This window comes from Orcinus orca, chromosome 5 (assembly GCF_937001465.1).
Source record: "Orcinus orca chromosome 5, mOrcOrc1.1, whole genome shotgun sequence".
Taxonomy (NCBI): domain Eukaryota; kingdom Metazoa; phylum Chordata; class Mammalia; order Artiodactyla; family Delphinidae; genus Orcinus; species Orcinus orca.
Window position 1 is genome coordinate 100235852 of NC_064563.1, and position 25728 is coordinate 100261579.

At 41.7% G+C, this 25728-nt stretch overlaps 1 protein-coding gene across 3 annotated transcripts in view; it reads left to right on the forward strand.

Annotated features, from left to right (window-relative positions):
• The first annotated feature begins 1803 nt into the window (after positions 1–1803).
• ZBTB11 (zinc finger and BTB domain containing 11) overlaps positions 1804–25728 on the forward strand; it is a 38134-nt gene continuing 14209 nt past the window's right edge. The window contains exons 1-3 of one of the 3 annotated variants that reach the window (XM_004272595.3): positions 1804–2732; positions 9190–9425; positions 10051–10282. In XM_004272595.3, the coding sequence (XP_004272643.1) occupies positions 2423–2732; positions 9190–9425; positions 10051–10282 (778 nt within the window). In that variant the 5' untranslated portion in view covers positions 1804–2422. Of the gene's footprint in view, positions 2733–2835; positions 3137–3198; positions 3406–9189; positions 9426–10050; positions 10283–25728 lie in introns of those variants that run through there. The other 2 variants (XM_033433270.2, XM_033433269.2) reach the window with 2 other exon arrangements.

Below are 25728 nucleotides of genomic sequence, written 5' to 3' on the forward strand. Positions count from 1 at the left end.
TTATTGTGATTTTTAAAAAATATATGAAAAAAGAGGTCATGCAGCTGTGAACAGAGAAAGCTTAAAAGCCAGTCAAAATACCCAACGTGAATGCAGAGCTACATGTTCTTCTGAACGCAATAAAATGTCCCCTTAAAAGCACTGCTTTTTTCGTCTAAATGCCTTAAAATGGAACTGCCCATTCTGATTACCTTTGAGTCCTGAACAGCTTGCAGCTCAGGACAGTATAAACACTAAATACTTGTTCTCACAGGACAGCAAGTTTAGCTTTTCTCAGGAAGACCACTGGACCACGTGTAAAACATTTTACTAAAACATTTCTCTATTGGCCCAAAGGCACAGAGGAGAATCCCAAGTTTCAGTGGACTTCTCAGGGTTTTCACGGGGTGTGTTTTGATAGAAACTGATTTGGGTGTGGAGGGATTTCGACTAACTTAGCTTCTCTTAGCCATGTCCACAACTTGTTTACTTAAAATTTTAATCTACTTACATTAAATTTAGTTTTTTTTAATGTGTTTTCTTTAAAGGTTTAATTTTTATTTTTTTGGCTGCATCGGGTCTTAGTTGCGGCACGTGGGCTCTTAGTTGTGGTGGTGGGTTTTCTCTAATCTAGTTGTGCGCAGGCTCCAGAGTGCATGGACTCTAGTTTGGGCAGGCAGGCTCTAGCTGAGGTGGGCGAGCTCAGTAGTTGTGGCATGCAGGCTTAGTTGCCTCGCGGCATGTGGGATCTTAGTTCCCTGACCAGGGATCGAATCCGCATCCCCTGCACTGCAAAGCGGATTCTTACTACTGGACCACCAGGAAAGTCCCACATTAAATTTAGTTTTAAAGGAAGTCTATTTCACAGCAAAACTGGTGGTGCTGGCCCAGCACATATACATCCCTCGGAGGGTGGATTTGGAAATCCATTCTGGGTGCCCCACCCCTTGGGAGCAGGGGTGTGTCTCCATCTTCTAATTCCTCCCTCACCCAGCTGTAGTCTGTGGAATGAGTGGCCCTAAGGCCTGGTAGTTCTATCTTTCCTCAGGGCCTGGGAGCTCATGTACCTACAGCTAGAATGTTCAACTGCCTCAAACAACCGGGCCGTTTGGAAATTCCTGCAATCCCCACCCCCAAGTGCCGGGGAACTGAGTGCATCCCGCTTTTTTTTGTTGTTTTAATTATTTCATTTATTTAGCTTGCGCTGGGTCTTAGTTGCGGTTCGTGGGCTCCTCTGTTGTGGCATGCAAACTCTTAGTTTGCATGTGGGATCTAGTTCCCTGGCCAGGGATAGAACCCGGATCCCCTGCATTGGAAGTACGGATTCTTAACCACTGCACCACTAGGGAAGTCCCGCATCCTGCTTTTTGAGCCCACTGTTCTCACCATCTGTCCACACCTATCTCCAAAGGGTCACCTCACTCTGACTGCAGACTCTAGGCTGGGAGAGGAGAGGGTTGGCCCAGAGTTTTCAGGCTCCAATAAAGCACCGCGCAGTCTGAGCCGCCTCGGCCTTTTGTGCATTCAGTATATGTTGGGTGTAAAATGGAGAATTTTTCCCCTAAGTTTATGTAAAAATATATGCCAATAAAGCTGTAAGAAAACGCTGCTAGCTGATCTTCCTCACTCCTTGCCAACATGACTACCTTCATAGGTAAAAAATCGTCAATACATAAGCTGATCATTCCAGAAAAATGACTATTCCATGGGTAGTTAGGAACCAGCAGTCGCTTAGAAATTACATTAACTCCTATCACGGAGGGATTTAGATTTTATAACACTTAACTGGAAGCTACATTTCCATGTGAAAGGGCTTTCTTTGGTCTTACATCCAGTGGCTAATATTATACTAGGGGCCTCAAAATCTGGCGCTTTTATGTTGTCGGGTGTCTCAAAACGTAGGCGGGGTCAAAAAGACTTCTTTACACCTTGGGGTATTTCCGACGGGATTAACAACTGCCCACCACCGCCTCCTACACGTGCTCAGATCCTGGGAAAGAAGGGAAAAACAAAAAGGGAAACTGCCAGGACTTAAGATGTCTGCTCAAAACCACTTCGATTTCCCAGGAAGGGCCTACCCGCTACCAAAATGTCCGTCCGCAGTCCTAACGTCACTTGGTCGGCTAGATCAAGCTAGAAAGCCATTGCGCTCCAATCAGGTCTTAGCCCCCTCACCCACTGCCCTTGATTTGCGTCACTTCCGGTGGTGCAGCAGCCATTTTGTCAGTCGCCAGCGGATCCCGCGCGCTGGAGAAGTGCAGTTCCTCTTGGTTACCAACTCGTCAGTTCTCCCTCCACGGTGCGGGCGCCCTCGAAGAGCACTCACCACAGACACAGCCAGTCCTCCCTACAGTGCCGCCACTGCTGTTGCATCCGCCCGGAACTAGTGCGCTGTCTTCCTCCCTTGCCACTGACAGGCGCCCTCGGGGAGCCGCCGTCAGCGATGTCAAGCGAGGAAAGCTACCAGGCCATCCTGCGCTACCTGACGAACGAGTGCGAGCCGTACGCGCCGGGCACCGAAGGTAATGTCAAGCGTAAAATCCGCAAGGCGGCCGCCTGCTACGTGGTGCGCGACGGAACGCTGTATTACCAGCGGAGGCAGCGGCACCGCAAGACCTTCGCCGAGCTGGAGGTGGTGCTGCAGCCCGACCGGCGCCGGGGGCTTATCGAGGCTGCGCACCTGGGCCCGGGCGGCACTCACCACACCCAGCATCAGACCTGGCACGACTTGTCCAAGACGTACTGGTGGCGAGGTAAGACCTCGCCCGCGGTAAGGGGGAGGGCGGGCGGCTTGCTCCCAGAAAAGGCCCGCAGCCAGAGGCGGGCCTGTTTGGGCACCCGCGAGTGTGAGGGTCCGGCACCCTCCTCCCGGACGCCGCTCGCGGGCCCAGCCTAGCCCGTGCCCGGCGGCGGAGCAGCTGCCAGGCGGAGCTGAGAGGGTGGGGGACGCGAAAGGAGCCGCACTTCCCACAGGAAGGAGGCCGGGGAAGCTGGGGGCGGGCCCTGGCCCGGGGTGGGGCGAAGGGGGCTTCGCCGGGGGCCGGCCCAGCCGCGGGGAGGGGCCGGGACGCGCGGGGTGCGCTGGGCCCGCCTCCTTCGGCGGCGCGGGAGGCGGTGGCTTCTTCCCTTTGCGGACGCTTTTGGGCGGCCGTTGCAGGTGCAGTGTGTGTGCGTTTAAAAATTCTGTTTGTGCGGATGGTTTGGGAGCGGCGCGGTCCGCCCAGAGCCCGGCCGCTTTCTGCAGTGCGTTCCGCTAGGGTGTTGGCCAGCGGGTTTGAGCTTCTGCTGATCCGCTTGCCGGGGTTCCTCTTTGTGCTACTGCGGCGTGAATAAGGAATCATACAGTTGTGTGCAGAAGTGATTTCGAGTGACTGTGTGGAAACAGTCATTTGAGCCTAGTTTTTAGGACAAGAATTTTAAAAGCAGGTACTCTCAATTCTGGGTATTTTAATATTCTTCCGTTTGCCGTAGTGAAGAGCGATTTGGACACTGTGAGGCACTGTGTATACCCCAGAAAAGATGAGGTTTCTGGGACTGTTATGGTTCGGTAGTGTGGCTTTAAAGTTTGACTCCTTGGGAACCAGGTTAGGGAAGGAGAGAAAGGGTCCTTCGGGTTTTTGTTTTTGTTTTTTACCGTCCTCACTCTCCAAAAAGTTGATGAATATTCAAATCGTTTATAATTTGTAAAAGTTTGCAGGCCTATAGAATAGGTTTCGTCAGGAACGATTCCGTATGGTTCTGCAGAAATTAACTTATGGAACTTAATCTGTAAGGAAGTTAGACTACTGAATATGAACTTTTCTGGACAGGTCTTTTTGCATCTTAAATAATTTTTTCGTGTTTTCAAAAACAGTCCAGCTCTCTATATTCTTCTTAAAAGCTTTTCCTTATTTTATATTTTAAACCAATATCTGACTTAAATTCCTATAGCGACATGACTGAAGGGTAAATATGGAGTAATTGCTGCATTTTGTTAGGATTGATTTGGTCAGACATAGTTTTGTTGAACAAATGTCTCAGGTTTAATATTTTATGACATGTTAAAACGATAATTATAGCTAAAGATAACACGGATCAAGCTTTTACATGCAGGCATAGTGCTGAGCACTTAATTTATTTTTACATAGTATTTAATCCTCATCAAACCTTGTAAGATGGAAACATTTGTCTCTGTTTTACAGATGGGAAAACTAAAAGCACCAGGAGCTGACCTTTGGGATTTCAAACTTTTCTTAATCACTATTATATGGTGCTAAATGGGCTTAGTGTTCAGAATTTTCCTTCCCTAAATTGATTATCTGTGAGTGATAATCTAATCCAGTATTTTGTTTGTTTGATTTTTGTTTTAGTGTGCAGTGTCTTAAAAGACAAAAAAAAAAAAACCCTGGCACTGTGTTGATGTTTATTTTTTTTAATGAGAGATACATTTGTGGATAAGTAGACTTTTGAAGTCCTTAAATGTCCAGAACAGCTGTTCTCTAAATTTGGTACTAAACCCCTGAACAGGGAGGCCCTGAGATCCTTTCAGAGAATCCCCAAAGTCAAAATTATATTCATAATAATACTAAGGCATTATTTGCCTTTTTACTTATTGTATCACAAGTATACAGTGGCGTTTTCCAGAGGCTACATGACATGTGATAATATGGCAATAGATTGAATGCATATATGATAATCTGTCTTCTGTTAAACCACGCATTAAAAAGACTTGCAAAAGGGGCTTCCCTGGTGGCGCAGTGGTTGAGAGTCCGCCTGCCGATGCAGGGGTCACGGGTTCGTGCCCCGGTCCGGGAAGATCCCACATGCTGCGGAGCGGCTGGGCCCGTGAGCCATGGCCGCTGAGCCTGCGTGTCCAGAGCCTGTGCTCCTCAACGGGAGAGGCCACAACAGTGAGAGGCCCGCATACCGCAAAAAAATAAAAAATTTTAAAAATTAAAAAAAAATTAAAAAAAGACTTGCAAAAATGTAAAGTAGCACACTTTTCTCACTAATTTTTTTATGTTTTGGTAAATAGTATTTTTCGTATAAATGCTATTTTTGTTAATATGTAATGGGTTTATGATACTATTTTATATCATTATTTTTATTATTTTAATATTTTTTCATTTAAAATGAGAATTCATAGCATCAGAGAAGTTTGCCCTCGATTATTAGCTATTCATTTTGATGTTTATTACATTAACACTTTGCTCATTTTACTGTTTGTTATAGGCCTATTAAAATTATCAACACTGGGGACTTCCCTGGTGGTTCAGTGGTTAGGACTCCACGCTTCCACAGCAAGGGGCGTGGGTTCGATCCCTGGTTGGGGAACCAAGATCCCGCATGCTGCTTGGGACTGCCAAAAGGAAGAGAAAAAAAAAATTAACAATGCTGCATAGACAGAAAAATAAACATTCTTGGACCTGGAACTGATAGCTGATAAAACATTCTTAACTGTCAGTTTTTAATGTGTCATACACTACAAATGGACCCTTTTTATAACAAACATACTCCAAAGCCCTGTAGATGTTTATCTGGGAATTAATAAGATCTAATCAGTGTAGATGCCAAGAAAAAAACGATTCCAAAGTCAGGGGTAGTTTACTGGGATTTATTATTTATGCTGCTTTTTCTAGAATGTTGCCATCATAAGCAATGCCATTATATCCTGGTAATCAAGCAAGTTTGTAGCAACTTCACTTGTTTGAGCACAGTGAAAAACTGGCTCAGTGCCTAAAGTTGACATATAGCAAATTTATTTCAGAACGTAAAATGTTAGTAGATAGTCTCACCCTCTCAACCCCTTATTTTATCCTGTATTATAGTTGTATGCTGGAGTTTCAAAATAAATGACTCTCTCCCCTGCCTCAGTCAAATGCTGACTTACGGGGATCTACAATTAATGCAAAATGTGAAGAGAAAATTAAATTAGTAGGAAAAAAGATTAAACTACGAAAATTATGTAATAGGTTAAATTAGCCACCTGCAGAGGTTCCTACCCTAAGAACTGATTTGTTTTATGGGGATAAATTGATGCTGACATTATCTAATCTAGAAGAGGAGGGTGTAATTTCTGAAAACCCAGCAAGAACTGGGTCTATGTTAATACAGCTATAACTGATCACTTTGTAACCTCTTTGAAAAAAAAAATCTGAATGACTAATATGTGTGGAGAAATAGAAATAGGAGCCACTATTCTCTGGGCCTCATCACTGATAGGGAGGGAGGGAGGTTCTTGAACAGCTAACAGGAGCAAATTGTTCAATTTGGCAGATCTCCGGAGTAAGGGTTCTCAACCCTGGACAGTTTTGCCTCCCAGGGAACATCTGACTATGTCTGGAGACAATACTGGTTGTCATAACTGGTGGTGGTGTTTGAGGGGCTGCTCTTGACGTCTGGTTAGGTGGAGGTCAGGAATGCTCCTAAACATTACACAGTGCACAGGACAGGACAGTCTACCCACCTCTCCCTGCCCCACAAAAAGAATCATCTGGCCCAAAATGTCAACACTGCTGAGGTTGGAAAACGCTGCTCTAGAGTGAGAATCTGTTCCTCGAGTTGTTTTATCAGAGGTTGTTTACCCACTAAGTCTATGCTCAGTAAAGAACCTTTTAATGCTAATTTGGTATTTTATGTGGACTTTCTTTTTGGGGGGAGGGGCTGCATTGGGTCTTCGTTGCTGCGTGCGCTTTCTCTAGTTGCGGCGAGTGGGGACTTCTTTTGGTTTCAGTGCACAGGCTTCTCATTGTGGTAGCTTCTCTTGTTGCAGAGCACAGGCTCTAGGCGTGCAGGCTTCAGTAGTTGTGGCATGTGGGCTCAGTAGTTGTAGCACATGGGTTTAGTTGCTCCGCAGCATGTGGGATCTTCCTGGACCAGGGCTTGAACCTGTGTCCCCTGCATTGGCAGGTGGGTTCTTAACCACTGTGCCACCAGAGAAGTCCCCTATGTGGACGTTTTTATGGAGGTTGACCATTGAGCATCATTTAATGCTTACGTAGTAGTTACCTTGTCTCAGACACTGTTCAAAGTGATTTATAAATATTAATATTTTATCATTATAACATGCTGTGAAGGTAAGTGCTCTTATCCCCATTTTGGCACAGAGAGGTTAGGTGACTTGGACATGGTCACAAAGCTAGTCAGTGGATTCAAATTTTCCTGCATAAAGTAATTTCTACCCTTTGTGGTAATTACCCACTCTTAAAATAGTAAGTTAACTACCTTTACACATTTATGTCTTTTCAGTGATTAATTTGAGTCAGATTCTTTCAGCTTAATCAGCTCTGGGCAAGCTAAAGAGGTCAGGTTCATGAATCTGTAAAGCTAGATTTAAGATGCATCCCATCAAAACACTAACACTAGAGTTAAAGAACTCCTAAAATATGATAGGATGATTTTTTTCAGACAGTTGATCGACTGTCATACGTTAATATCTTTTTTTCTATAAATTTATTTTTTTATTTTTGGCTGCGTTGGGTCTTCGTTGCTGTGCAGCGAGCGGGGGTTACTCTTCGTTGTGGTGAGTGGGCTTCTCATTGCAGTGGCTTCTCTTGTTGAGGAGCAAGGGCTGTAGGCACACGGACTTCAGTAGTTGCGGCACGCAGGCTCAGTAGTTGTGGCGCTTGGGCTTAGTTGCTCCGCGGCATGTGGGATCTTCCCGGACCAGGGCTTGAACCTGTGTCCCCTGCATTGGCAGGCGGATTCCTAACCACTGCACCACCAGGGAAGTCCCGAGAATATAATTTTCCGAATTCATTAGTCCAGTGTGTACTTCTTTTAGTAAGTATGGGATATAATACAATTTGAGGAATATTGCTTAAATACTATCTGAAGGTTGATGTGCAAGTAATTTGGTATAATTTATCATCTTGAAACTCTTTTCAGGAATTTTCTATATACCTCTGTATCATTTTAGCTAATTAACAGCCTTTTCATTGGCATTTTACTTGGGGATTGTGGGGGAAGAAGTTTCTGTCACAGGGATTGATAAATGTGTTCCTGGGTAAGTAGCATAGTATCCTGAAAGTCACATGACTTCTGGAGGCCCACTTATGCAGTTTACTAGGTGTGACTTTGGACAGGTTACCTCTTAGGGCTTCATTCTCCTTGTCTGTAGAATGGGAATTAATTGGTCCTCCCTTACAAGTATGATGGAGAGGGGGGAGTGTGTGTTAAGTGTTCCTCCCTGCTTCCTACCCCATCCCAACATATTGAGTTGAAAGTTGAAATTCAAGGAGCTTCCCTGGTGGCGCAGTGGTTGAGAGTCCGCCTGACGATGCAGAGGACACAGGTTTGTGCCCCGGTCCGGGAAGATCCCACGTGCTGCGGAGCGGCTGGGCCCGTGAACCATGGCCGCTGAGCCTGCGCGTCCGGAGCCTGTGCTCCGCGACGGGAGAGGCCGCAACAGTGAGAGGCCCGCGTACCGCAAAAAAAAAAAAAAAGAAAGTTGAAATTCAAAGTAGGGTTTTATGAGTGGCTCGTGTATAATCAACTTTTGATAGATTGTGTATACTGTTATTTAATAAAACTCTAAAAGCTCATAGCTTTCAAAGACAAGAGATATATTTTACACTCATTACAAGTTTTGGTTGTGGTCCTTTTCAGGTTGCAGATTGGCTCCACCTGTTTTTTTCATCTACATTTCAGGCTAAAGGGCAGTATCCATCTGGAACATGCTGCTCTTTGACAGAGGGGACATAAGTCAGGGAACCGATGGGAAACATTGCTTCTTAAAGCTTCTGGTGACACATGGTATCCATCATATTCATTCATATTCCATTGGCCAAAGCTAATTGCATGGTGAAGCCTGATGGTAGTAGGGTGGAGAGTTATTAGCGTGAACCACATTATTATATTACTGTTTATGAAGGTCAAAAACAGTTGAATATTGGCAATTTCATATAGTTCCTATTGCATGAGTGAGTTGAAACTCACATGGAGATGGATGGTGCTACATAATCATACAGCGAGTAAATGAATAACTAAGAGTGAACAACAAAACAGTCTACTTCGGCATGGAGACAAATGGTCATTATAACATATCTTTGAAAAAAATGTATCTTAAATTCTAAATAATTCACTCTACATACTTTATGGGCATGTGTGTGTCTGTATACATGCACTTGAATATACATTAGTATACACAGATTAAATAATGAACAGTATAATCTTCAGTTTTCACATGAGAGCAGTATTAAATTTAACTAGTTAATTTTTGTTTCATTGTAGGTATATTAAAGCAAGTCAAAGATTACATTAAACAGTGTAGCAAATGCCAGGAGAAACTAGATCGATCCCGTCCTATATCAGATACTTCAGAAATGTTGGAAGAATTGGGACTAGACCTTGAATCTGGAGAAGAAAGTAATGAATCAGAGGATGACCTGAGCAACTTTACTTCGCCTCCAACTACAGCTTCCAAGCCTGCAAAAAAGAAGCCAGTATCCAAACATGAACTTGTATTTGTAAGTGGAACTTTCCATTCAGCTTAACATTGGTAACTAGTGTGTTAGTATTTATAGTCTTAACTGAATTTTTTCTTAAACCACTAAAACTGCTTCCCTTTTGGCACTGTCATTGTCATGTTGTTACATGCCCTAAAAGTTTGCTAATACTGCCTCTTCCTTAATCATAAGTATTCCTGTTGTTTCTTCTCAGCAGAATGTAACTTGTTGGTTTGTTGTTAATTACTCCTCCTCTCTTCTTTTTAATAGTATATTGGTACAGGTAGACAGAATACATTTCTGGAAGCAGTCTCTGGGTCATGCAGCAAGGTAAAATTAAGCTGACTAGGTCTTTGTTTTTTGCCTGCATTAGTTTCTTATATCATCAAATAAATTTCTGACTAATAAGAGGAGGCAGCAAGAAGTGAGATGCAGATTTTCATTGGGTCAAGTAGAATGAACATAGCAGAAGATAGAACAACGTATCTTTTTATTGAAATACATAGGTAATAAAGAATATCAGGTTATTTCTTCATATTAGTGGAATCTTTTACAAGGGAATAATGTGTCTTGTTTTAAATTCTGTTAAGGGTAGAAATACAGATGATATGTAATGCAACTCTTGGTCTCAAACTTATTTTGATAGGTTGACACCAAAGGAGTGGTGAAACGTTCTTCTCCAAAGCATTGTCAGGCTGTCTTAAAACAGCTGAATGAACAGAGACTCTCTAACCAGTTCTGTGATGTTACTTTGTTAATTGAAGGAGAAGAGTACAAAGCTCATAAATCTGTTCTGTCAGCTAATAGCGAATATTTTCGAGATCTTTTTATTGAAAAAGGAGCTGTTTCCAGTCATGAGGCAGTGGTGGATCTTTCTGGTAAGAATTTTCTGATATTCTTGTTTTTTGTTAATAAGTATATACTGGAAGAGGGGTGTGTATATCTTACAAACTCAGGTTTTATGCTCAAGTGAGAGAAGCCCACTTACAGAAACAGACTAAGCTGAACTGTAAGGTCCTTCCTTTTAGTAGGGTTTCCAAGATAGAGTTATGAAAAGGCTGTCATTTCCTATCACTATCCGTTAGCGGAGATGATTGTAGCAGTAGTAGAATTTCTGGGATTTACACTGTTAAAAACAGTTTGAGAGAAATCCATAATTGCACCAGTGTTATTACACTAAGTAAATATATTACTTTAAAATTGACTGCCTGAATCTTATGTTGTGCAACATGAAATTGTAGAGCACTTATGTAGGTCTGTTGTTTTTCATTTTTTAAGATTAATAATCGTCATTCATTAGATTCGATAATCAAATTGTCAATATAGAATAATCAGAATTCCAGATGTGGTTTTTTCGTTTCTTTGGGGCTGCTGCTGTTGTTGTTATTATTATTAAATGAATAATTTGACTTTCTTTTGGCCTCACTAGAATTTATGTATTGGCTTAGGAGTCAACAAATGAAAATTTAGGAAGCATTAAAATAGGTAACCTTATTTATACATTTCCTCATAATATTAATTTGCTGTAATTCTTGAATTACTGACACCACTGTGTGAAATGTCATTTCCCCTTTCTTAAACAAAAAAATGACTTTATCCAGATATATAAATACTTACCTAGTTAACCACTGATCCTTTTCTACCTTATACTTGTTAAAACTCACCTTCTCTGGAAAGACAAATTCATATATTTTTCCTTAACAGTAGCTATATGTTTAATTACTAAAAAATATTTCTGAAGCATCCATTGTTTGCAAGGAACTGGCCTGGGCTATGGGGATACAGTGGTGAACAAAAACTTTTACAGAGCATAGAGTTGCATTACATCCTAGATTCGTGATATTTACTTTGGTGACTCAGAGGAGAAAATACATCTTATTCTGGGCCATCTGAATAATAAAACCTATCACAAGTGTAGTCTTGATGTGTTAGCTTTGGAATTTTTTCCTTATCTTTCATGCATCTTTTTTTTTTTTTTTTTTTGGCGGTATGTGGGCCTCTCAGTGTTGTGGCCTTGGGCCCAGCCACTCCGCGGCATGTGGGATCTTCCCAGACCGGGCACAAACCCGCGTCCCCTGCATCGGCAGGCGGACTCTCAACCACTGCGCCACCAGGGAAGCCCTCATGTATCTTTTTTTTTTTGCTGTATGCGGGCCTCTCCCACTGCGGAGCACAGGCTCCGGACGTGCAGGCTCAGCGGCCATGGCTCATGGGCCCAGCCGCTCCGCGGCATGTGGGATCTTCCCGGACTGGGGCACGAACCCATGTCCCCTGCATCGGCAGGCGGACTCTCAACCACTGCGCCACCAGGGAAGCCCCTTCATGCATCTTTTATGCATCTGAAGCAGAAAGAAGAGTGTGTTGCTCTTTTCCAGTTTCTCAGCAGCTTATAATAGCAAATGAAATGTCTGCCCCCAAATAACTGCAGCACAGCATTCTATTATTCCAACAAAATATCTCATTTATTCTTCATTCTATATGCTTATTTTTATATATTGTTCAGCAAATATGGTGTAAACCAATAGCAGGTGAAGTAGACATTGTTAAAAATTTTGTTTGATTTTTAAATATTTAGTAGACTAATTATAAAATATGTGTAATGTATAAAAAAGCAATGATAAATGACATCTGTTTTCTAATTACCTAGTTTAATGGTTGTTGAATTCATCAGTATTTTCCTTTATGTTGTTTATGCTTTAAAAAAAAATTCTTCCCTACTCAGTCGTAAAGATATTTTCATATACTGCCTTATAGTTTTCCTTTCATATTTAACTTTTAATCTATTTGGAATTTTTTTTTTGATGGTGTGAGATAGGTGTTTGATTTCATTTTTTCCCATTTTGTTTCAGAACCATTTAGTGAAAACTCCCTTCTCTTCCTACCCATCAGCCATGCAAATTCTCTTAAAAAACACATTTTCACATGTTTGGTACTGATTATAAGCTTTTTTCCAGTCTATTGGTTGTCTCTTCTCACACTATTATTGCTTGGTCTTAATGACCTTAGCTTTATAATAATGAAAGTCTCCCACCTTAATTATTCAGGTGGGTCTTAGTTATCCATAACTCTTTGCTGTTCCATATAAACTATTAAAGCAGCTTGTCTGCTTCCATAAAAAGAAGAAAAATGTATTTTGTTAGGGATTACATCGAATTAATAAAGTTTTAGAGGTTTTTCCATAAAAGTCTCACACATCTTTTGTTAGATTATTCTAAGGTAGTTTATACTTTTTGATACTACTATAATTTGTTTTCTTAAAATTATATTATTTCTGATTTATTTTTGGTAACTTGATTCTATATACAGTAGTACTGAATATAGAATCAACAAAGTAGTACTGTATATAGAGTACTGTATATAGTAGTACTGTATATAGAATCAACAAAGAATCTATAGATAAATGTCTGAATGACTACTAGTCATTCAGACATTTATCTATACTCTTTGAGATTTTCCATATAAAACAAATACTGAATATATTAATATATTATCTGCTAATAGTAATTTTTTTCCCTACCTTTCCAGTCCTTATATTTTGAACTTTTTTTTTCTCACTTTACAGTGCTGTTTAGGACTTCAAAAGAACCCCAGCAGTTAAATAGAGGTAGTGATAGAGGGTTCATTTATTCCCATGGTAAAGAAAGACATGGGAATGCTTTTTTTTCTTTTTTAACCATGAAGTATATTATTTGGTGAGTGTTTTAAATAGATAACCCTTTACCCCCTTTAACATTAAGGAAATTCCCTCTGAAATAGGTGTGGACTTACCACATACTTTTTCTGTATCCGTTGAGACCATCTTTTTTTCATTAACGTGGGAAATTACATTGGTTTACTAATGTTAACTCAATTTTTCATTCCTGAGATAAATCCAGTTTAGTCATAATATATCATCTTTTGTACAAACTGCTGTGTTTGGTTTAGAATGCTAATATTGTTAGACTGTTTCCAAGTGTATTCATGAGTAATTTTCCTTTTTCACACTGTTTCTGTCATGTTTTGATATCAGAGTTGGTTTAGTCTTATAGATTGTGTATTCCCTCCAATTTTTTACATTCACTGAAGTAGTTACTATGAGATTAGAATTATTTGTTTCTTGAATTTTTGGTAGAATGGTGGCTAAAATTGACTGGACTTTTGGGGGAAGATTTTTAGGTACTAATTCGACAAGTTTAATGGTTAGGGAATTCTTTAGGTTTTCTATTTCATCTTGAGTAATTTATAGAAAGTTTTGCCATAATATGTCCATTTCATCTAAATTTTCAAGTTTCTTGGCACAATTTTTGTTGTTGGTGGTGGTGGTGCCACGCGGCCTGTGGGATCTTAGTTCCCGACCACAGACTGAACCTGGACCCTCGGCAGTGAAAGCGCAGAGTCCTAACCACTGGACTGCCAAGGAATTCCAGCACAAAATTTTTTAATATTCTCTTCTAAATGCCTCCAGTGGCTGTAGATTTGTCTCTTTCATTCCTTCTGCCTTCTCTTTCATTTCTGAATTTTTTTTACTAGAGGTTTACTGACTTTTTAAAAAAAAAGTTGGCAGACTATAACTTGTAGGGTGGCCCACTGCCTGCTTTTGTAAATAAAGTTTTATTGGGAGACAGCCACACCCATGTATTTATATATTGTCTGTGGCTGCTTTTGAGCTTACAAGGGCAGAATTGAATAGTTGCTACATAAACTAGTGACCCACAAAACCTAAAATATTTGCTTATCTTGCTCTTTACAGAAAAACTCTCCTAAGCCCTATGCCAAAGCATAATTTTTTAAATGTTAAAAACCTAACTTTTATGCAAATACTATAGTACAAGGTTTTATATGATTAATTTAGGAAACCAGTAAGATGTTAAAACTGTTTCTAATAGAATTCTGAAGAAAAGAATTGTATATATTGTCTTTCAACCAGAGGAATGAATTTGCTCAAAATGAGTTTGCTAACAGATTGGTTAATACTCTATAGAGAAATGAACTGTAAGTTTTGGAGTTATATTTCCTACTCTGATAGAAAAAGCTTCTTAATCTTTCACATTTCATTTGCATTTGCAATTACTTTTCTGTAAATTAATTTTTAGAGTTATAAAATAATCTAGTCAATAGCAGTCAATCAGTGGTGCCTGCTCAACACTACTTTTTTAAAAATTTTATTTATTTATTTTGGCTGCGTTGGGTCTGTTGCTGCGCGTGGGCTTTCTCTAGTTGCAGCGAGCAGGGGCTACTCTTTGTTGCGGTGCGCGGGCTTCTCATTGCAGTGGCTTCTCTTGTTGTGGAGCACAGGCTCTAGGCACACAGTCTTCAGTAGCTGTGGCATGCGGGCTCAGTAGTTGTGGCACATGGGCTCTAGAGCACAGGCTCAGTAGTTGCGGCACACGGGCTTAGTTGCTCCACAGCATTTGGGATCTTCCTGGATCAGGGCTTGAACCCATGTCCCCTGCATTGGCAGGCGGGTTCTTAACCACTGTGCCACCAGGGAAGTCCCTCAACACTACTCTTAAAGAACACCTGACTACAAGGATATATTATACAGCACAGAAAATATAGCCAATATTTTACAGTAACTATAAATGGAGCATAACCTTTAAAAATTGTGGACCACTATGTTGTATACCTGAAAGTTATGTAATACTGTACATACACTGTACCTGGATAAACAAAAACCCAATATTTTTGCCTGATAACCAAATTTTTCTTTATTGAAGTAGAGTTGGTTTACAATGTTGTGTTAATTTCTGCTGTACAGCAAAGTGATTCAGTTATACATATATATACATTCTTTCTTTTTCTTTTTTTTTTTTTGGTACGCGGGCCTCTCACTGTTGTGGCCTCTCCCGCTGCGGAGCACAGGCTCCAGACGCGCAGGCTCAGCGGCCATGGCTCACGGGCCCAGCCGCTCCATGGCATGTGGGATCTTCCCGGACCGGGGCATGAACCTGTGTCCTCTGCATCGGCAGGCGGACTCTCAACCACTGCGCCACCAGAGAAGCCCCCTATACATTCTTTCTTAATTTTTTCCATTATGGTTTATTACTGGATATTGAATATAGTTCCCTGTGCTATACAGTAGGACCTTGCTGTTATCCATTCTATATATAATAGTTTGCATCCGCTAACCCCAAACTCCCACTCCATCCCTCCACCACTCCCCCTCCCTGTTGGCAACTACAAGTCTGTTCTCTATGTCTGTGAGTCTTTCTGTTTTGTACACAAGTTCATTTGTGTCATATTTTAGATTCCACTTAAAACTGATATCATACGGTATTGTCTTTTTCTGTTTGACTTACTTCACTTAGTATGATAGTCTCTAGGTCCAACCATGTTGCAGCAAATGGCATTAATTCATTCTTTTTTATGGCTGAGTAATATTCCATTGTATATATATGTACCACATCTTTATCCATTCATCTGTCAGTGAACATTTAGATTGTTTCTATGTCTTGGCTGTTGTAAATAGTGCTGCTGTGATCATAGGGGTGCATGTATCTTTTTGAATTATAGTTTTGTCTGGATACATGCCCAGAAGTGGGATTGCTGGATCATATGGCAACTCTATTTTTAGTTTTTTGAGGAACCTCCATACTATTTTCCATAGTGGCTGCACCAATTTACATTCTCACCAACAGTGTAGGAGGGTTCCCTTTTCTCCACACCCTCTTCAGCATTTGTTATTTGTAGACTTTTTGGTGGTGGGCGGGGCGGTGGCACAGCATGGCTTGCGGGATCTTAGTTCCCTGACCAGAGATTGAACCAGCAGCAGTCTTCAGCAGTGAAAGCACAGAGTCATAACCACTGGACCGCCGAGGAATTCCCATTTGTAAACTTTTTTTTTTTTACATCTTTATTGGAGTATAATTGCTTTACAATGGTGTGTTAGTTTCTGCTTTATAACAAAGTGAATCAGTTATACATATATATATATTCCCATATAGCTTCCCTCTTGCATCTCCCTCCCTCCCACCCTCCCTATCCCACCCCTCTAGGTGGTCACAGAGCACCAAGCTAATCTCCCTGTGCTATGCAGCTGCTTCCCACTATCTATCTATTTTACGTTTGGTAGTGTATATATGTCCATGCCAATCTCTCACTTTGTCACAGCTTACCCTTCCCCCTCCCCATATCCTCAAGTCCATTCTCTGGTAGGTCTGTGTCTTTATTCCTGTCTTACCCCTAGGTTCTTCTTGATATTTTTTTTTTCTTAAATTCCATATATATGTGTTAGCATACGGTATTTGTCTTTCTCTTTCTGACTTACTTCACTCTGTATGACAGACTCTAGGTCCATCCACCTCATTACAAAGAGCTCAATTTCGTTTCTTTTTATGGCTGAGTAATATTCCATTGTATATATGTGCCACATCTTCTTTATCCATTCATCGGATGATGGACACTGAGGTTGCTTCCATCTCCTGGCTATTGTAAACAAACCTGCAATGAACATTTTGGTACATGACTCTTTTTGAATTATGGTTTTCTCAGGCTATATGCCCAGTAGTGGGATTGCTGGGTCATATGGTGGTTCTATTTGTAGTTTTTTAAGGAACCTCCATACTGTTCTCCATAGTGGCTGTACCAATTCACATTCCCACCAGCAGTGCAAGAGTGTTCCATTTTCTCCACACCCTCTCCAGCATTTATTGTTTCTAGATTTTTTGATGATGGCCATTCTGACTGGTGTGAGATGATATCTCATTGTAGTTTTGATTTGCATTTCTCTACTGATTAATGATGTTGAGCATTCTTTCATGTGTTTGTTGGCAGTCTGTATATCTTCTTTGGAGAAATGTCTATTTAGGTCTTCTGCCCATTTTTGGATTGGGTGGTTTGTTTTTTTGTTATTGAGCTGCATGAGCTGCTTGTAAATTTTAGAGATTAATCCTTTGTCAGTTGCTTCATTTGCAAATATTTTCTCCCATTCTGAGGGTTGTCTTTTGGTCTTGTTTATGGTTTCCTTTGCTGTGCAAAAGCTTTTAAGTTTCATTAGGTCCCATTTGTTTATTTTTGTTTTTTATTTCCATTTGTCTAGGAGGTGGGTCAAAAAGGATCTTGCTGTTATTTATGTCATAGAGTGTTCTGCCTATGTTTTCCTCTAAGAGTTTGATACTTTCTGGCCTTACATTTAGGTCTTTAATACATTTTGAGCTTATTTTTGTGTATGGTGTTAGGGAGTGATCTAATCTCATACTTTTACATGTACCTGTCCAGTTTTCCCAGCACCACTTATTGAAGAGGCTGTCCTTTCTCCACTGTACATTCCTGCCTCCTTTATCAAAGATAAGGTGACCATATGTGCGTGGGTTTATCTCTGGGCTTTCTATCCTGTTCCATTGATCTGTATTTCTGTTTTGGTGCCAGTACTATACTGTCTTGATTACTGTAGCTTTGTAGTATAGTCTGAAGTCAGGGAGCCTGATTCCTCCAGCTCCGTTTTTCATTCTCAAGATTGCTTTGGCTATTCGGAGTCTTTTGTGTTTCCATACAAATTGTGAAATTTGTTGTTCTAGTTCTGTGAAAAATGCCAGTGGTAGTTTGATAGGGATTGCATTGAATCTGTAGATTGCTTTGGGTAGTAGAGTCATTTTCACAATGTTGATTCTTCCAATCCAAGAACATGGTATATCTCTCCATCTATTTGTATCATCTTTAATTTCTTCCATCAGTGTCTTACCGTTTTCTGCATACAGGTCTTTTGTCTCCTTGGGTAGGTTTATTCCTAGGTATTTTATTCTTTTTGTTGCAATGGTAAATGGGAGTGTTTTCTTGGTTTCACTTTCAGATTTTTCATCATTAGTGTATAGGAATGCCAGAGATTTCTGTGCATTAATTTTGTATCCTGCTACTTTACCAAATTCATTGATTAGCTTTAGTAGTTTTCTGGTAGCATCCTTAGGATTCTCTATGTATAGTATCATGGTCTGCAAACAGTGACAGCTTTACTTCTTCTTTTCCGATTTGGATACCTTTTATTTCCTTTTCTTCTCTGATTGCTGTGGCTAAAACTTCCAAAACTTTGTTGAATAAGAATGGTGAGAGTGGGCAACCTTGTCTTGTTCCTGATCTTAGTGGAAATGCTTTCAGTTTTTCACCGTTGAGGACGATGTTGGCTGTGGGTTTGTCATATATGGCCTTTATCATGTTGAGGGAAGTTCCTTCTATGCCTACTTTCTGGAGCGTTTTTATCATAAATGGGTGTTGAATTTTGTCGAAAGCTTTCTCTGCATCTGTTGAGATGCCATATGGTTTTTCTCCTTCAATTTGTTAATATGGATCACATTGATTGATTTGCATATATTGAAGAATCCTTGCATTCCTGGAATAAACCGCACTTGATCATGGTGTATGATCCTTTTAATGTGCTGTTGGATTCTGTTTGCTAGTATTTTGTTGAGGATTTTTGCATCTATGTTCATCAGTGATATTGGCCTGTAGTTTTCTTTCCTTGTGACATCGTTGTCTGGTTTTGGTATCAGGGTGATGGTGGCCTCGTAGAATGAGTTTGGGAGTGTTCCTCCCTATGCTATATTTTGGAAGAGCTTGAGAAGGATAGGTGTTAGCTCTTGTCTAAATGTTTGATACAATTCGCCCGTGAAGCCATCTGGTCCTGGGCTGTTGTTTGTTGGAAGGTTTTTAATCACAGTTTCAATTTCAGTGCTTGTAATTGGTCTGTTCATATTTTCTATTTCTTTCTGATTCAGTCTTGGCAGGTTGTGCATTTCTAAGAATTTGTCCATTTCTTCCAGGTTGTCCATTTTTTTGGCATAGAGTTGCTTGTAGTAATTTCTCATGATCTTTTGTATTTCTGCAGTGTCAGTTGTTACTTCTCCTTTTACATTTCTAATTCTATTGATTTGAGTCTTCTCCCTTTTTATCTTGATGAGTCTGGCTAATGGTTTATCAATTTTATCTTCTCAAAGAACCAGCTTTTAGTTTTATTGATCTTTGCTATCGTTTCCTTCATTTCTTTTTCATTTATTTCTGATCTGGTCTTTATGATTTCTTTCCTTCTGCTAACTTTGGGGTTTTTTTGTTCTTCTTTCTCTAATTGCTTTAGGTGCAAGGTTAGGTTGTTTATTCGAGATGTTTCCTGTTTCTTAAAGTAGGATTGTATTGCTCTAAACTTCCCTCTTAGAACTGCTTTTGCTGCCTCACATAGGTTTTGGGTTGTCGTGTCTCCATTGTCATTTGTTTCTAGGTATTTTTTGATTTCCTCTTTGATTTCTTCAGTGATCATTTGGTTATTAAGTAGTGTATTGTTTAGCCTCCATGTGTTTGTATTTTTTACAGATCTTTTCCTGTAATTGATACCTAGTCTCATAGCGTTGTGGTCAGAAAAGATACTTGATACAATTTCAATTTTCTTAAATTTACCAAGGCTTGATTTGTGACCCAAGATATGATCTATCCTGGAGACTGTTCCATGAACATGTGAGAAAAATTTGTATTCTGTTGTTTTTGGATGGAGTGTCCTATAATATCAGTTAAGTCCATCTTGTTTAATGTATCATTTAAACCTTTGTTTCCTTATTTTCATTTTGATGATCTGTCCATTGGTGAAAGTGGGGTGTTAAAGTCCCCTACTATGAATGTGTTACTGTCGATTTCCCCTTTTTTGGCTGTTGGTATTTGCCTTATGTATTGAGGTGCTCCTATGTTGGCTGCATAAATAGTTACAGTTGTTATATCTTCTTCTTGGATGAATCCCTTGATCATTATGTAGTGTCCTTCTTTGTCTCTTCTAATAGTCTTTATTTGTTTTTTTTGCGGTACGTGGGCTTCTCACTGTTGTGGCCTCTCCCGTTGGAGCACAGGCTCCGGACGCGCAGGCTCAGCAGCTATGGCTCACGGGCCCAGCCGCTCCGCGGCATGTGGGATCTTCCCGGACCAGGGCATGAACCCGTGTCCCCTGCATCGGCAGGCGGACTGTTAACCACTGTGCCACCGGGGAAGCCCTAATAGTCTTTATTTTAAAGTCTACTTTGTCTGATACGAGAATTGCTACTCCAGCTTTCTTTTGGTTTCCATTTGCATAGAATATCTTTTTGCATCTCCTCAGTTTCAGTCTGTATGTGTCCCTAGGTCTGAAGTGGGTCTCTTGTAGACAGCATATATATGGGTCTTGTTTTTGTATCCATTCAGCCAGTCTGTGTCTTTTGGTGGAAGCATTTAATCCATTTACATTTAAGGTAATTATTGATAAGTATGTTCCTATTCCCATTTTCTTCATTGTTTTGGGTTTGTTATTATAGGTCTTTTCCTTCTCTTCTGTTTCTTGCCTAGAGAAGATCCTTTAGCATTTGTTGTAAAGCTGGTTTGGTGGTGGTGAACTCTCTCAGCTTTTGCTTGTCTGTAAAGGTTTTAATTTCTCCATCAAATCTGAATGAGATCCTTGCTGGGTAGAGTAATATTGGTTGTAGGTTTTTCTCCTTCATCACTTTAAATATGTCCTGCCAGTCCCTTCTGGCTTGCAGAGTTTCTGCTGAAAGATCAGCTGTTAACCTTATGGGGATTCCCTTGTGTGTTACTTGTTGTTTTTCCCTTGCTGCTTTTAATATGTTGTCTTTGTACTTAATTTTTGACAGTTTGATTAATATGTGTCTTGGCATGTTTCTCCTTGGATTTATCCTGTATGGGACTCTCTGTGCTTCCTGGACTTGATTAACTATTTCCTTTCCCATATTAGGGAAGTTTTCAGTTATAATCTCAAATATTTTCTCAGTCCCTTTGTTTTTCTCTTCTTCTTCTGGAACCCCTATAATTCGAATGTTGGTGCGTTTAATGTTGTCCCAGAGGTCTCTGAGACTGTCCTCAGTTCTTTTCATTCTTTTTTCTTTATTCTGCTCTGCAGTAGTTTTTTCCACTATTTTATCTTCCAGGTCACTTATCCATTCTTCTGCCTCAGTTGTTCTCCTATTGATCCCTTCTAGAGTATTTTTGTTTGTTTGTTTGTTTTTGCAGTATGCGGGTCTCTCACTGTTGTGGCCTCTCCTGTTGCAGAGCACAGGCTCCGGATGCACACGGTCAGCAGCCATGGCTCACGGACCTAGCCGCTCTGCGGCATGTGGCATCTTCCCGGACCGGGGCACGAACCTGTGTCCCCCGCATCGGCAGGTGGACTCTCAACCACTGCGCCACCAGGGAAGCCCCCTTCTAGAGTATTTTTAATTTCATTTATTGTGGTGTTCATCGTTGCTTGTTTCATCTTTAGTTCTTCTAGGTCCTTGTTAAATGTTTCTTGTATTTTCTCTATTCTATTTCCAAGATTTTGGATCATCTTTACTATCATTATTCTGAATTCTTTTTCAGGTAGACTGCCTATTTCATCTTCATTTGTTAGGTCTGGTGGGTTTTTATCTTGCTCCTTCATGTGCTGTGTGTTTTTCTGTCTTCTTATTTTGTTTATCTTACTGTGTTTGGGGTCTCCTTTTTGCAGGCTGCAGGTTCATAGTTCCTGTTGTTTTTGGTGTCTGTCCCCAGTGGCTAAAGTTGGTTCAGTGGGTTGTGTAGGCTTCCTGGTGGAGGGGACTAGTGCCTGTGTTTTGGTGCATGAGGCTGGATCTTGTCTTTCTGGTGGGCAGGTCCACGTTTTATGGTGTGTTTTGGGGTGTCTGTGGACTTACTATGATTTTAGGCAGCCTCTCTGCTAATGGGTGGGGTTGTGTTCCTGTCTTGCTAGTTGTTTGGCATAGGGTTTCCAGCACTGTAGCTTGCTGGTCGTTGAGTGAAGCTGGGTGTTGGTGTTGAGATGGAGATCTCTGGGAGATCTTTGCCGTTTGATATTACATGGAGCTGGGAGGTCCCTTGTGGAACAGTGTCCTGAAGTTGGCTCTCCCACCTCAGAGGCACAGCACTGACTCCTGGCTGCAGCACCAAGAGCCTTTCATCCACATGGCTCAGAATAAAAGGGAGAAAAAGTAGAAAGAAAGAAAGAGAGAAAGGAAGGAAGGAAGGAAGGATAAAAGAAAATAAAGTAAGGTAAAATAAAATAAAGTTATTAAAATAAAAAAATATTTTTAAAAAAATTTTTAAGTAGAAAAACAAACAAAAAACTGGTCGGATAGAACCCTAGGACAAATGGTGAAAGAAAGGTATACAGACAAAATCTCACACAGAAGCATACACATACACACTCACAAGAAGAGGAAAAGGGGAAAAGATAATATACCTTGCTCTCAAAGTCCACCTCCTCAATTTGGGATTGTTCGTTGTCTATTCAGATATTCCACAGACGCAGGGTACATCAAGTTGATTGTGGAGATTTAATGCGCTGCTCCTGAGGCTGTTGGGAGAGATTTCCCTTTCTCTTCTTTGTTCTCACAGTTCCCAGGGGCTCAGCTTTGGATTTGGCCCCGCCTTTGCATGTAGGTCGCTGGAGGGCGACTGCTCTTCGCTCAGACAGGACGGGGTTAAAGGAGCCGCTGATTCGGGGGCTCTGGCTCACTCAGGCCGGGGGGGAGGGAGGGGTACGGAGTGCGGGGCGAGCCTGTGGCGGCAGAGGCCGGCGTGACGTTGCACCAGACTGAGGCGCGCTGTGCGTTCTCCTGGGGAAGTTGTCCCTGGATCCCGGGAACCTGGCAGTGGCGGGCTGCACGGGCTCCTGGGAGGGGAGGTGTGGACAGTGACCAGTGCTCGCACACAGGCTTCATGGTGGCGGCAGCAGCAGCCTTAGCGTCTCATGCCCATCTCTGGGGTCCGCGCTTTTCGCCGCGGCTCGCACCCGTCTGTGGAGCTCCTTTAAGCGGCGCTCTTAATCCCCTCTCCTCGCGCACCAGGAAACAAAGAGGGAAGAAAAAGTCTCTTGCCTCTTCGGCAGGTCCAGACTTTTTCCCGGACTCCCTTCCGTCTAGCCGTGGTGCACTAACCCCTTTAGGCAGTGTTCACGCCGCCAGTCCTCTCCCTGCGCTCCGCTCCGACTGAAGCCGGATCCTCAGCTCCCAGGTGAGCTGACAAGCCTCTCGGGCTGGTGAGTGCTGGTCTGCAACGATCCTCTGTGCGGAAATCTCTCTGCTTTGTCTACTGCACCCCTGTGGCTGCGCTCTCCTCAGCGGCTCCAAAGCTCCCCCCGCTCCGCCCCCCACAGTCTCCGCCAGTGAAGGGGCTTCTAGTGTGTGGAAACTTTTCCTCCTTCACAGCTCCCTCCCACTGGTGCAGGTCCCGTCCCTATTCTTTTGTCTCTGTTTATTCTTTTTTCTTTTGCCCTACCCAGGTACGTGGGGGTTTTCTTGCCTTTTGGGAGGTCTGAGGTCTTCTGCCAGCGTTCAGTAGGTGTTTTTTAGGAGTTCCACGTGTAGATGTATTTCTGGTGTATCTGTGGGTAGGAAGGTGATCTCTGCGTCTTACTCTTCTGCCATCTTTCCCCTCCGAGCACCCATTTGTAAACTTTTTTTTTTTTTTTTTTTCCCGGTACGCAGGCCCCTCACTGTTGTGGCCTCTCCCGTTGCGGAGCGCAGGCTCCGGACGCGCAGGCCCAGCCGCTCTGCGGCATGTGGGATCCTCCTGGACCGGGGTACGAACCCGTGTTCCCTGCATCATCAGGCGGACTCTCAACCACTGCGCCACCAGGGAAGCCCTGTAAACTTTTAATGATGGCCATTTTGACCAGTGTGAGGTGGTACCTTATTGTAGTTTTAATTTTCACTTCTCTAATAATTAGCAATGATGAGCATCCTTTTTTGTTTGTTTGTTTAATATTTATTTATTTGGCTGTGCCAAGTCTTAGTTGCAGCATGCAGGATTTTTAGTTGTGCCATGCAAACTGTTAGTTGCAGCATGTGGAATCTAGTTGCCCGACCAGGAGTCAAACCCAGGCCCTCTGCATTGGGAGTGTGGAGTTCCAGCTCCTGGATCACCAGGGAAGTCCCTTGAGCATTTTTTCATAAACCTATTGGCCATCTTTGTGTTTTCTTTGCAGAAATGTCTATTTAGTTCTTCTGCCCATTTTTTGATTGGGTTGTTTGTTTTTGTTGAATTGTATGAGCTGTTTGTATATTTTGGAGATGAAGCACTTGTCAGTCACATTTCTTGCAAATATTTTCTCCCATTCCATAGATTGTCTTTTCATTTTGTTTATGGTTTGCTTTGCTATGTAAAAGCTTGTAAGTTTAAGTCCCATTTGTTTATTTTTGCTTTTATGTCTATTGCCTTGGGCGACTGACCTACGAAAACACTGGTACAATTTATGTCAGAGTATGTTTGGCCTATGTTCTTTTCTAGGAATTTTAGGGTGTCATGGCTTTTTTTTTTTTAATAAATTTATTTATTTTTGGCTGCATTGAGTCTTCGTTGCTACGTATGGGCTTTCTCGAGTTGTGGCGAGTCGGGGCTACCCTTCGTTGCGGTGCACGGGCTTCTCATTGCAGTGGCTTCTCTTGTTGTGGAGCACAGGCTCTAGGCACGCAGGCTTCAGTAGTTGTGGCACGCAGGCTCAAATAGTTGTGGCTCACAGGTTCTCGGGTGTAGGCTCAGTAGTTGGTGGCGCATGGGCTTAGTTGCTCCGCGGCGTGTGGGATCTTCCCGGACCAGGGATCAAACCTGTGTTCCCTGCATTGGCAGGCGGATTCTTAACCACTGTGCCACCAGGAAAGTCCCGCCCCTTTTATTTTGATTAAAATGTTTTCCAGAGTGTGTGTATGTGTACATAAAAAGGCTAGGAGTAAAAACAAAATATCAAAATTATCTTGTGGCAATAGGATTATGAGTGGTTTATATTTTTTTTTTTTTTCGGTACGCGGGCCTCTCACTGCTGTGTGGCCCCTCCTGTTGCGGAGCACAGGCTCCGGACGCGCAGGCTCAGCAGCCATGGCTCACGGGCCCAGCCGCTCCGCGGCACGTGGGATCCTCCTGGACCGGGGCACGAACCTGTGTCCCCTGCATCAGCAGGCGGACTCTCAACCACTGCGCCACCAGGGAAGCCCCTATGAGTGGTTTTTTAATCTTATTTTCTTTTGTGTTTTATAGCATTTTACAGTAAACATTTGACTTGCATCTTTGGGAAAAAATGGTTTTTGATATTCAAAGTTACTTGGAGCAGAGTTATTTCTTTCATGGAAAATTTTTCTTATGACTTCAACTTAGAAATTAAAAAGGTACTAGGTAAAAGACCAAAATACATTATTTTGTTGGTATCTGTTGCTTTTTTTTTAAGAAATATTCTTTCTTACCTCAACCTTATTTAACCCGGTTTCATAATTTGTAGCCGTATTAATATGACTTTAGCCTGCTTGATTATCAGCTTTCCTAGGAATGGCTGAATTAGCTATGATGGTCATGTTGATGTGTAGTCTCCCCAGCTTTCAACCTGAATCCTAATAGATCTCACAGTTTAAGGTTTCCCTGT